General features: G+C 38.6%; 1 protein-coding gene across 1 annotated transcript in view; it reads left to right on the top strand.

The window, feature by feature from the left end:
* Window positions 1-13,980, top strand: part of LOC124777461 — a 195,447-nt gene that overhangs the window by 88,627 nt on the left and 92,840 nt on the right. Inside the window, exon 4 of the mRNA XM_047252884.1 lies at window positions 6,993-7,113. Coding sequence (XP_047108840.1) covers window positions 6,993-7,113 — 121 coding nt within the window. The remainder of the gene's footprint in view (window positions 1-6,992; window positions 7,114-13,980) is intronic.

Genomic DNA, 13,980 nt, shown 5'->3' with positions numbered 1-13,980 from the left:
TGTGCATCACTTTAGTGCATGGGGCTCAGGGTTTGAGTATTTCATTTGGCTGGCAGTTTTCTTTTACATTGCATTACACAATTATGCCTTTACATTGGGATCATATTCATTATTTTAAATACCTTTGTTATGGTCTCTGCTGGTTAACTGTGAAGTACATTGCAACAGAAACCTTCCATATTGTGTCCCTAGTAAATAAGTATAAGCTTCCAAATTGCATTGCTACCAGTAAATGACCTATGTGTTATTTACTAACTAAAGTCTTAAATGAGACAAGAAAGGAAAAAAGGGAAGAAACACAAAATAATAACAGCTTCTGCTTGGTTATGGTGAAGGTGATAACTTTGTGACTTCAATGTTTACAATAGATCACATTTACAAAATGTGTACGAAAACAGACTACCTTGGCGGAGCTATGTGTACCACTGCCCCCTGTTGGCTAGGGTAGGGTTAAAAAAGCCAACTGCTGCACGTGTGATCAGGAATGTCATTTGATAGCATCACGTGTTCAACTTTTGTCACCCATTTTTGGAGTATTTTCTGACATTTGTGGCCCTGTGCGTATTACATTAAATTACTTGTCTCAGTGACATCTATATTGCTTCGGGTGGTTTTAAATGTTAATGAGAATCAACATGTATACATCTACATCTATGTGATTACTCTGCTACTCACAGTAAAGTGCCAGGAGGGTTCAATGAACCACCTTCAAGCTGTATATCTACCATTCCACTGTCGAACGGCGCACGGGGAAAACAAACACTTAAATTTTTTTTTGCAAGCCCTGATTTATCTTATTTTATTATGATGATCATTTCTCCTTATGTAAGTGTAACCCTTATGTAAGTGTAACCCCAACAGAATTTTCTCGCAATCGGAGGAGAAAACTGGTGATTGAATTTTCATGAGGAGGTCGTGTTGCAATGAAAACGCCTTTGTTTTAATGGTTGCCACTCCAATTCACGTATCATGTTGTGGCACTATCTCCCCTATTTTGTGATAATACAAAACAAGCCATCCTTCTTTGAAGTTTTTTTGATGTCATCTATCAGTCCAACCTGATGTGGATCCCACACCACACAGCAATACTCCAGAATAGGGTGGACATATGCGGTGTAAGCAGTTTATTTAGTAGATCTGTTGCACCTTCTAAGTGTTCTGCCAATGAATCGCAGTCTTTGGCTTGCTCTACCCACAACATTATTTATGTGATCATTGTAATTTAGATTATTTGTAATTGTAACCCACAAGTATTCAGCTGAATTTACAGCCTTAAGATTTGTGTGACTTATCGCATAATCGAAATTTAGCGGATTTCTTTTAGTACTCATGTGAATAAATTCACACTTATCTTTATTCAGGGTCAATTGCCACTTTTCACACCATACAACTATCTTATCTAAATCATGTTGCAATTCTTTTTGGTCATCTGAAGACTTTACGAGAATGGTAAATGACAGCATCATCTGCAAACAGTCTAATAGGGCTACTCAGATTGTCTCCTATGTCATGAATATAGATCAGGAACAAAAAAGGGCCTATAACACTTCCGTGGGGAATGCTAGATATAATTTCTGTTTTACTCTATAACTTTCTGTCTATTACTACGAAGTGTGACCTGACAGGAAATCACGAATCCAGTCGCACAAGTGAGGCTATATTCCATAGCCACGCAGTTTGGTTAGGAGACACTTGTGAGGAACGGTGTCTAATGCCTTCTGGAAATCTAAAAATACGGAATCAGTTTGACATCCCATGTTGATAACAATGATTACTTCATGAGTATAAAGAGCTAGTTGTGTTTCACATGAATGATGTTTTCTGAATCTGTGCTGAGTATGTGTCAATAAATCGTTTTTTTCCAGGTAATTCATAATGTTCAAACACAGTGGATGTTCCAAAACCCTACTGCAAATCAATGTTAGTGGTATGGATCTGTAATTCAGCGGATTACTCCTATTTCCCTTTTTGGAAATTGGTATGACTTGAGCAATTTTCCAGTCTTTAGGTATGGATCTTTATATGAGTGAGCAGTTGTGTATAATTGCTAAATATGGAGCTATTGTATCAGCATACTCTGAAAGGAACCTGACTGGTATAAAATCAGAACCAGAGGCCATGCCTTACTACACCAAGGATATCTACTTCTATTTTTCTCTTCTTGGCAGCCACTGGTGTGCTTTATGTATGACCAGAATCTCTTTGGGTTTTCTGCCAGATTCGGAGACAGAGTTTTGTTGTGGAAATTATTAAAAGCATCTCACATTGAAGTACACACTATATTTCAAACGTCTGCAAAACTTTACCAATCTTGGGGATTTTGTGTTCTTTTAAATTTGGCATGATTTTTTTCTTGCTTTTGCAACAGCAATCTGACCCGTTTTGTGTACAATGTGGGATCAGTTCCATCACTTATTAATTTATATGGTGTATACCTCTCAATTGCGATTGATACTATCTCTTTGAAATCATTCCACATCTTTTATATGCTTAAATGATCAGATTGGAAGGAGTGGAGGCTGTGTCTTAAAAAGGCATTAAGAACATTTTTTTTAAATAGAAGTGCTTTGCATTTTTTTTACGGTTGTGTGTGTTACATTATTCAGCCTAGCAGCAACTGCCTTGTGGTTGCTAATCCCTGTATTCATCCTGATACTCCTTATTAGTCCAGGATTATTTGTTGCTAAGAGGTCAAGTATGCTTTTGCAACCATTTACGCTTTGAGTGGGCTCATGAACTAATTGTTCAAAATAATTTTCTGAGAAAACATTCAGTACAATTTTGGATGATGTTTTATGCCTGCCATTGGCTTTAAACATATAATTTTTCCAGCACATCAAGGGTAGATTGAAGTCACCACTGACTATAATTGTATGAGTGGGGTACCTATTTGAAGTGAGACTCAGGTTTTCTTTGAAATGTTCAGCAACTATATCTTCTGAGTTGGGGGGGGGGGGGGGGTCAGTAAAACGTTCCAGTTAATAGTTTAGTCCAATTGTTGAGTATAACCTCTACTCATACTATTTTGCAGCAACTATCTACTTCAATTTCACTAAGAGGAAAACTTCTTCTGACAGTAATAAATACTCCATCACCAACTGTATTTAATCTTTCCTTTCTGAACACTGTTAGGTCATTTGAAAAAAATTTAGCTGAACTTATTTCCAGCTTTAGCCATCTTTCCGTACCTGTAACTATTTTGGCTTTTGTGCTTTCTATTAGGGCTTAGAGTTCTGGTTCTTTCCCAACACAGTTATGATGATTTACAACTACAATACCAATCATATCTATAACTACCTTGCTGTGTGTTACCTGCCCCCTTTTAGTCGAACACCATTTCTGTGGTTTCCTGAGAGCCTCTAACCTTAAAAGCCATCCAGTCCCTTCCACACAGCCCTCACTACCAATGTAACCACTACCTATGTGTAGTGAACTCCTGACCTATTAAGCGGAACCTGGAAACCCACCACTCAGTGGTGCAGGTCAAGGAATCTGCGGCCCACGCGGTCACAGAACTGCCTGAGCCACTGATTCAGACCCTCCACTCACCTCTCCACCAAAGAACCACAGTCAGTTCTGTTGATGATGCTGCAGACGGTGAGCTCCTCCTTAATCTCGTAAGGATGACTGGCAGTCTTTACCATTTCCTGTAGCTGCCCGAAACCAGAGAGAATCTCCTCTGATCCAAAGCGACACATCATTGGTACTGACATGGGCCATTACCTGCTGTTGGCTGCACCCTGTACTCTTCATGGTGTCTGGAAGCACCCTTACCCAGAATGACTTCCACCCCCTGTATGCACATGGAGTGCACACATGTCCAAAAAGTTTTATTTTCCCTCTAAGGACAGTTTTTTTGAGGTTTCCTTGCTCATAGGTTTCTTTTGTTAGGCTGCGCCAAAGTCACATTACTATCACTTCTAAGGAGTTTCTACTTGTTAACAACAGACTCCAGTTTTCACAGCCGGTTAGGAGTACAGTCCATATGTAATGTCTCGATAATAGTAATAGTCTTATATTATGAACCATGTTATGATGTTGAAAATTCTTTACTGATTTCCATGATCTTTAGTTATCTCCCATAATTAATCTACCTAAATAAAAATTATCAACTTTTGTGTACTGTACCTATCTATCAGATGTACTCCTCATCTTTAAGTTGCCTAAAACCATAATTTTGATTTTTGACTGTTCATTTTAGATAAACAGAAAACTTTTTTGATTTGCTTCACAAATTTTATTATTACTGTACAGCAAAAGATTTCATTTCATAGCCCCATTTTCTAGTACAAAAGTGATCCCAAAGATGGCAACAAAGCAAAGGTAAACAGCTCAACTTCTTAACCTGTCGGGTATTTACTTTCACTATAAAACAGAGGTTGACAGTTTTGACACAGCTCCATTTGTATTCTACAACATTCATTAGGACAGCATTTACAATAATTATGAATAAACATATACTGGAGTAGAGGTATGTGCACACGAATGGTTATTTATGCCATCATCTTTTTTTTATGAATGAAGGCACAATGGTACTTCTACTATTACACACATCTGTGTGTCTGTGTATTTTCCCCCGTGGTATTTCTAATTGAAGGAGCTCTGCACTGTTTCCCTCTAAGTGTAGGACTTCTACATCTAGTACACATTTGTGGTTTTGGTTTAAACAATGTTTGACAAATGATGAATTTAACTTCTTCAATTTACAGCTTTTAAGATTATTCAGTTGACTTGTTTATCTTTGCTTCGTTGCCATCTTTGGAATCTGTGGTGTACTGATTATGGTCTTATAACCAGAAACCGAGCGAGGTGGCGCAGTGGTTAGACACTGGACTCGCATTCAGGAGGACGACAGTTCAATCCCGCGTCCGGCCATCCCGATTTAGGTTTTCCTTGATTTTCCTAAATCGCTCCAGGCAAATGCCGGGATGGTTCCTTTCAAAGGGCACGGCTGACTTCCTTCCCCGTCCTTCCCTAATCCAATGAGACCGATGACCTCGCTGTCTGGTCTCCTTCCCCAAACAAACCAACCAAACCAATAACCAGAAACATATGTCATACAAAAATAAAGTTCGTGAAACAAGGCAGAAAAGTGTTTCATTTAGATAATGCAATATTGAGGAACCTGCAGTTGAATCAGTTAGAATATTCATTTTAAGTTTAAAATTTCAGAAATGTTGCAAATTTGAATAGTACCGGTATATTCTGCATACAAGTATTCACTGCCATCCAGAATTCTTATTCAGTAAATGGGATTTTGGTTCATCTTAATTCCAGGTGCTTCAGTCTTACACCATCTGAAATTTTAACTTTACACTTCTCTCCATTAATCGCTATCCTCACGTTTTACTTGCTGTATGTGTTTTGTATTGCACCATTACATGATTTCCAGTTGTTGTTGTGGCCTTCAGTCCAGAGACTGGTTTGATGCAGCTCTCCATGCTACTCTATCCTGTGCAAGCTTCTTCACCTCCCAGTACCTACTGCAACCTACATCCTTCTGAATCTGCTTAGTGTATTCATCTCTTGGTCTCCCTCTACAATTTTTACCCTCCACGCTGCCCTCCAATACTAAATTGATGATCCCTTGATGCTTCAGAACATGTCCTACCAACCGATCCCTTCTTCTAGTCAAGTTGTGCCCCAAATTTCTCTTCTCCCCAATTCTATTCAGTACTTCCTCCTTAGTTATGTGATCTACCCAACTAATCTTCAGCATTCTTCTGTAGCACCACATTTCAAAAGCTTTTATTCTCTTCTTGTCTAAACTGTTTATTGTCCATGTTTCACTTCCAATCATGGCTACACTCCATACAAATACTTTCAGAAATGACTTCCTGACACTTAAATCTATACTCAATGTTAAGAAATTTCTCTTGTTTAGAAATGCTTTCCTTGCCATTGCAAGTGAACATTTTATATCCTCTCTACTTCGACCATTGTCAGTTATTTTGCTCCCAAAATAGCAAAACTCCTTTACTACTTTAAGTGTCTCATTTCCTAATCTGAGTCCCTTGGCATCACTTGATTTAATTCAATTACATTCCAGTATCCTCGTTTTGCTTTTGTTGATGTTCATCTTATATCCTCCTTTCAAGACACTGCCTTTTCCATTTAACTGCTCTTCCAGGTCTTTTGCTGTCTCTGACAGAATTGCAATGTCATCGGCAAACCTCAAAATTTTTATTTCTTCTCCGTGGATTTTAATTCCTTCTCCAAATTTTTCTTTTGTTTCCTTTACTGCTTGCTCAATATACAGATTGAATAACATCGGGGATAGGCTACAACCCTGTCTCATTTCCTTCCCAACCACTGCTTCCCTTTCATGGCCATCGACTCTTATAACTGCCATGTGGTTTCTGTACAAATTGTAAATAGCCTTTCACTCCCCAGAATTTGAAAGAGAATATTCCAGTCAATACTGTCAAAAGCTTTCTCTAATTCTACAAGTGCTAGAAATGTAGGTTTGCCTTTCCTTAATTTATTTTCTAAGATAAGTCATAGGGTCAGTATTGCCTCACATGTTCCAACATTTCTATGGAATCCAAACTGATCTTCCCCAAGGTTGGCTTCTACCAGTTTTTCCATTCGTCTGTAAATAATTCGTGTTAGTATTTTGCAGCTGTGACTTATTAAACTGATAGTTCGGTAATTTTCACATCTGTCAATACCTTTAATATAACAAATATGGAGAGTACATACAAAGAATGAATAAAATAAGAACAAGAATTTAATATGAAGGAGAGAGGCTGGTCTGTATCTTCACTTGAACAATACACTCAGGTTAATATGCTAAAACATTGAAAATGCAGCTCAATGTAGCATCCAATAATGTGAATGTCGATAAAAAATGTTTTTCTGACTGTTCAATGTTTTTAGCTCAGTAATTAAATGCAGTATCATATGCTTGTATTGATCTTGTCTTGCTGCTAGTTGTATGCATATTATGATTGTATGTGGATTTAACCCTACTGTGTCTCTTCTGCCCACAGTTGAGAGGAGCTGCTACACAACTACCCATCAGAGACTTTCCTATTTTGTGAACCCACCTGTAGTCCAGCAGCATTGCACATATCAAATTGATGTTATGAGTCGGGATGTTTGTCAAATAAGGTAATAATGAGACATTTTGTTCATAAATTACACTCCTTTTGTAGATAATGTCACAGTTTTTTTTAAAAATTCACTTCATTGTACATCTCCTTACAGAATTTCTGTGTTTGACTTATATTCTACTTTTCTTCTTTGGTTCTTCTTTTATTTTGTCTCACACCATTCCTTAGCTTCTTCTCAACATTGTCCCTTTACTTTTCTTTCATCTTCTTTTTAACCCTCAATCACACACTTTTTTATATGTGACTGACCGCTTCACCAAGTGTGTTTCATTTTAACTCTATTTGCTGCAACTTTTACTCTGTTCCAACCTTAAGGGGTGAAATACAAAATACTACTGACAGATACTTACAGAAGTACAAACAGTATCCTAGCTTTCAAGACATACCTGTTGTGAGGATTTGTGAAAAGTCTTTTAACCTCACCATAGACGGCTCTCAATGTCCTACCTCTCTGTTCTGACCTTTCTTGTTTTATTCCTCTTTCTGGCTTAATAAAAGAAGGAACAGTTTGTAGTTTTATATACACCTATTGGCAGTACTTAGAATTTGGCATTCTGAAGATGAGCCATTCTGTCTCCTTGTAATTTTATAAATACAGCTAGTTTTATTTTTAGTTGTTTTGGTTCTTTCCACATGCACTTTCTATTTGTTATCTTTTGGAAAAGTATGTGAGCCCTAGATTGCTAAAACCTTATTAAATTTACTGATTTCACTAGGGTATAAAACATTACATTTTGTAATTAATTCTATGTGCAACATACCGTTGGAGATCTAATAATTGTAATTAATTAATGCATAACGTACACATTATGAGTTCTTTTGAATAAAATGTGGAGTAGTAAACTTTAAAATGGTTCAGTAGCAATATAACATCCCACGCTAGTGTTCTAAGGTTAAGGACAAACATGTTGTTGTTTTTGTTGTTGTTGTTGTTGTTGTCAAAAAAGTTAAATTTTTCTATTTGATTCTGTGTAGGTAGAACATATTTAATGATCACTTGCACTGTCAGTAATGCAGTTGAACAAATAGACAGTTTCTGTGGTTGATGGCAAGGAGTTAACAATGTGAGTGGCTAGCCAGAAACAAGGTCTAGAAGGTAGTGAAAGTCATCATAGAGGCGCACAAAACAGTCCAGGGAATGATCTGAATCAAAAAAACACAAATGAAGGCATGACCAGTCAGTCTACTGTCTTAATGATGTGTATCAAAGTTTTCAGAAACCAATGAGGAACTGAGGGAAAAGTGTGGGGCCAAGGTATTTACTGGGGCTCCTGCGTCTGTGGACAGGCTGATGTGACATGCCTAGGGTGTCGCCACACATAGGAGAAAGCTACAGTTATGCCATGATGTCTGAGTACCTCTGACTTTTCTTCCAAACTGATACTCAATCGGGGTGAGGAATCAGAATGAATACTGGATACCAAATCCCTCCCTCTCTTAATTACCATATGGTAATTAAGGCAGTGTTTACTTCATTGAGGGAAGGGAGAGAGTGGTACTGAAATACCAACCAAAGGCTCCTGCAGCATTTTCTCATTGTGACCAAGCAGGTCAGATATTGCTGCTGTGTGTGAAACTACTGGCCTGTTGACAATTTCTGGGGTATTGCTTGGTACTGCCTGTAGTGATAAGCTGCCGGTAGTGGTTCTAATTGGGACAATAATTTGGCCTCCATGATCACCTCAGTCTGGCTATGCTCAACATCCACCAATTGCTTAGTGAGGAATCAGAAGTGGTTTAGGGGGTGGAAATGGTTTCACCTTCATTGGCTCCCATTGCTGGTCATAGTCAAACCTCTGTTGATGCCTAAAATAAGGGCAAAGGCTGTAGGAGTGTGGGACACCATGCCTGGCCATCTGTGAGGGGAGGGACTGGAGGAGGGTTTGAGGGGGGGGGGGGGGGGGCAGTTAACACACTACACCTCTTTGCAGCTTTAGCCATTTTCCGTATCTGACTATTTGCTCCCAATTGGCCATAACCTCAAATGTTTGACAATCCCTATCACCACCACTGCCACCTTGGGTCCACCATGTCTGCTCTTCTGGCCATTGTCAGCTTTTGTGACCAGAGCTGCTACTTCTCCATCAAGCAGCTTGTTATCGCAAGAGCTGAGTGCACCCTACTTGCTAACAGCACTTGGCAGACCCAGACAGTTACCCATCCAAATGCTAGCCAAGGCCGACCATTTAACTTCGGAGACTGACAGCAGGAACCAGTGTGACCACTGTGGCAAGGCCCTTGGTTTGAATATTAATGGTAGACACAAAACTGGCATGTATTATAATTCACATGTTTAGGCTTGTTTATTATTACCATGGACTTTGCCCACTGGCTAAACGATACTATTGCTAATACTCCTATACTGTCTAGTTCCACTTGATTGTGTATGGAGATAGACAATGGACATTGCTCTACAAAAATTAGGCACTGCTGACTGCTTACAAGATATGTGAGCTTAGCTTGAAACCCCATCGCAGAATGTAATATAGGTTCAAACTGTTAGTTTTATTGTGCCCCTAACATATCAAGTTCTTTGACTGCAATGGTGAAAATTAGATTTGCTTTGCCTTGATTTTGGAAACATAAAGCACAAAAGCTTCTAAGCCAAAAATGTTAGATGAGTTTTCTACTTACAGAGTTAGTTGTCTAATTACATTTTTATATGAGGTTCATTCAAATGAAAACTGGTCAGTGCATCTACCTTTGCCTCAAATGTAAGGTGGCACCACGTAACTGCGGGTATGGTGTCGCCATCTATTGGCAGAGGGACTGATGCATGCACACCGTTTCATGTTGCATAGTGCCAGTGTGGGTTCATGGCAAAGAGAAGATGGTCACACAAGTTATCGTCCACTACCAAACATGCAGACGAGTAAGCAGGAACAAAGAGGAGTGATTCGATTTTTGGCGGCGGAGGGAGTTGGAGGCCGTGAAATGTATTGAGGGATGAAGGCTGTGTACAGTGAGTACAGTCTGAGTCGTTCAAGTGTTGTGGAATGGTGCAAATGATTCCTTGAGGGGCACAGGTCACTGGAAGATGATGCTCATCCTGGATAGGCTCATCGTGTCATCACACCAGAAATGGTTGCAGAAGTGAATGCTTTAGTCTTGGACAACCTCAGAATCACTGTGGACAAGATCCATTGGTTATTGGGTATTAGCATGGGCACCACCCACACCATAATGCATCAACACTAGAATTTTTGAAAAATCTGTGCACATTGGTTCCCCAGCAACTGACTGCCAAACAGTGCAATACTCGAATGGCACTATCTTTGAGTAATCTGCAACATTATCATGAGGAGAAATACGGCTTTCTGTCATGTATTGTCACAGGTGACAATACATGGTGTTACCATTTTGAACTGGAAAGCAAGCATCACAGCAAGCAGTGGAAACATGCGGCTTCACCACCTCCAAAAAAATCAAAGGCCATGCACACCAGTTCTGGTAAGGTCATGGTGGCATTCTTGTTTGACCACAAGTGCCTACTGCTGGTCGAGTTCCTGGAATGGGGAACCACCATCAATGCCCAGCATTATCAAGCCACTTTACAGAACCTTAGATGAGCCATCAAGTCAAAACACCAAGGCATGCTGTCCAATGCGTTATCTTCCTGCATGATAATGCGTGCGCACACATGGTCAATGCAGTGAAGATGACATTGCAGCAATTTTGGTGGGAAATGCTGGAACATCCTCCATACAGTTCTGACCTATCATCATGTGACTTTCATGTGTTTTGTCCTTTAAAACAAGGTATTCATGGACATCGATTCACAACAGATTATGAAGTGTCTGACTGGGTCCAGGCCTGGATCTGACAGCAGCCTACTAGCTTCTTCAAGGATGGAATCGACCGGCTAATATTGCAATGGGATAAATGTGCCAACAGTTTTGGTGACTCTGTTTGAGTATGTGTGTATAACTACATTTTTGAGTCAATAAAATTTAGTGATGGGGTTTCATTTGAATGCCCCTTATGCTTAACTCGGACTATGATCTGACTTCACAACAGGATTAACTGTACCACTCTGCACTGACGATACTGAAGCTGTAGTGATCTGATGCTATGGTACATGTCTACATTAATCAGAAACAAGATATTATCTGTGTTCATCTGAAATTCTCTCATTGACCCTTAATTTACAGTTGCGATATGAACTTGAGTACACTGTCTGCTGCTGCTGCTGCTATTGTCACTGGAAAGGTTATCATGGACCCCCTCTACTACAATGCAAGGTTATTTCCATAAAGACACCGTTACGGTGTGGCTAATGGATGTAAAGTACTTTGTAGAGATGATCATGATGTCCCTTACCTTGATGCTGCTGAATATCCGTTGTATAAATGGTTTCATTGTCTAGGCAATGATTGATTCCTTTACTGCTCTGGATGAAAAAGGTGCGGGTTTTTACTATCACCAGACCACCTAAATCATGAAGCAGGATTCCACGTTTTTTTGTTTAGAAAAAAAACCCACATATTTATTGCCAGAACTTAAAAACAACTGCTCTTGACCATGGCCAAAAAACAAGTGGCCAAAATCACATTGCTGACCAAAGATCACAGAGTCATAGTGACAAAGAACTTACAATTTCTGTATAAATTATTGATACTGCATTTTTAAGTTACATGAGATATTAAACAGCATAAAGGATAATTCAGTGACAATAATAATAGTAATAATAATAATAATAATAATAATAATAATAATAAACCCCATGGAGGCCCGGGAAAAGAATAGGCCTCCGGTATGTCGTAAAAGGCGACGAAAAGAACAAACCACTAATAGGGCTAACCCCCCTTTTAGTGTGATTAGTTGGTTCAGGACAGAACTAAAGAAGCCTCGGACAAGCGCCGTCATGGTCGGGGACGACGCTTGAACCCTATGCCCGTCCACAATGGTAACGACATTGCTAGCCAACTGGAAAATGATTTAAATCCAAATAGAGGTGTTTTGCAGGATATGCTTCCTGCAACCACCCTAGAAGGAAAACAAAGACAGAGGATGAGATGGTCAGATGAAGTTAATCGACACCTCATGTTCTGTTATTACCAAGCAACAAACCTAGGAACCAACACAACTGGATACAGATCACAAGTATACACAACATTTATTACCGGATACCCAGAATTAAAATTTTTAACAGAACAACAACTAGCTGATCAGATCCGTGTAATAATTAAAAATAACAGGATACCCCAGTCAGAATTAGAAAACATCAAACAACAAGTACAACAAATACTGGAACAAAATAATGTGCAATCAGAAGAAGAAGAAAATACAGTAAAGGACTCAAACATCCCAGAGCAAACAAACAAAGAACAACACGCATCAATTAAACAATCAGAGGAAAACGAAATCTTAAGAGAGCCACCAGAACAAGCACAAATAGAACACGAAGTGACACACATGTTAGGTATAGAAGAAAAATTTCAGCTAACATATGTAGAACACAAAGACACAAATACAGACATTAGACCATTCTTGCATAGACCGTCAAATAACCCACAAGTCGAAACAACAATAAAAACTATCAACACAATCATACACAACAAAATAAATGAAAACACAACTATGGAAGAGTTACAACTACTGGTTTATATAGGGGCACTCACTACACTAAATATACACACTAGGCAGAGATCAGAACCAACCAACACACAGAAAAAACCCACAAAACCAGCATGGCAACACAGACTACAGATCAGAATAGAAAAACTGAGAAGAGACATCGGACAGCTAACACAATTTATAAGAAATGAAATGTCAGAAAAAAAAAATGAAAAAGGATATGTAAAATCTCACAACAAGAAGCGATAGAGCAATTAGATGAAAAGAAGCAGAAATTACAAGCATTGGCCAAACAACTTAGAAGATACAAAAAAAGTGAAAATAGAAGGAAACAAAACCAAACATTCAACACAAACCAAAAGAAATTTTACCAGACAATTGATAACACACACATTAAAATAGACAATCCACCAAACATAACAGACATGGAACACTTCTGGAGGAACATATGGTCCAACCCGGAACAACATAACAGGCATGCATGGTGGATACAAGCAGAAATAGACACATACAAGATGATACCACAAATGCCTGAAGTGATAATTTTGCAACATGAAGTCACCCAAACAATTAATTCTACTCGCAATTGGAAAGCCCCTGGAAAAGATAAAATAGCAAATTTCCGGCTAAAGAAGTCCACCTCAACACATTCACATCTAACTAAATTATTTAACAGTTACATTGCAGACCCATACACATTCCCTGATACACTTACACATGGAATAACTTATCTGAAACCTAAAGATCAAGCAGACACAGCAAACCCAGCAAAATATCGTCCCATAACATGCCTACCAACAATATACAAAATATTAACTTCAGTCATTACACAGAAATTAATGACACATACAACACAGAACAAAATTATAAATGAAGAAAAAAAAGCCTGTTGCAAAGGAGCACAAGGATGTAAAGAGCAACTGATAATAGATGCAGAGGTGACATATCAAGCTAAAACTAAACAAAGATCACAACACTACGCATACATTGATTACCAAAAAGCTTTTGATAGTGTACCCCACTCATGGTTACTACAAATACTGGAAATATACAAAGTAGATCCTAAATTGATACAGTTCCTAAACATAGTAATGAAAAATTGGAAAACCACACTTAATATCCAAACAAATTCAAATAATATCACATCACAGCCAATACAGATTAAGCGTGAAATATACCAAGGAGACTCATTAAGTCCTTTCTGGTTCTGCCTTGCTCTGAAACCACTATCCAACATGCTAAATAATACAAATTACGGATACAATATTACTGGAACATACCCACACAA

The sequence above is a fragment of the Schistocerca piceifrons genome, chromosome 2 (assembly GCF_021461385.2).
Source record: "Schistocerca piceifrons isolate TAMUIC-IGC-003096 chromosome 2, iqSchPice1.1, whole genome shotgun sequence".
Classification (NCBI taxonomy): domain Eukaryota; kingdom Metazoa; phylum Arthropoda; class Insecta; order Orthoptera; family Acrididae; genus Schistocerca; species Schistocerca piceifrons.
Note: the sequence above shows the minus strand (reverse complement) of the source record. Positions and strands in the feature narration are given on the sequence as shown.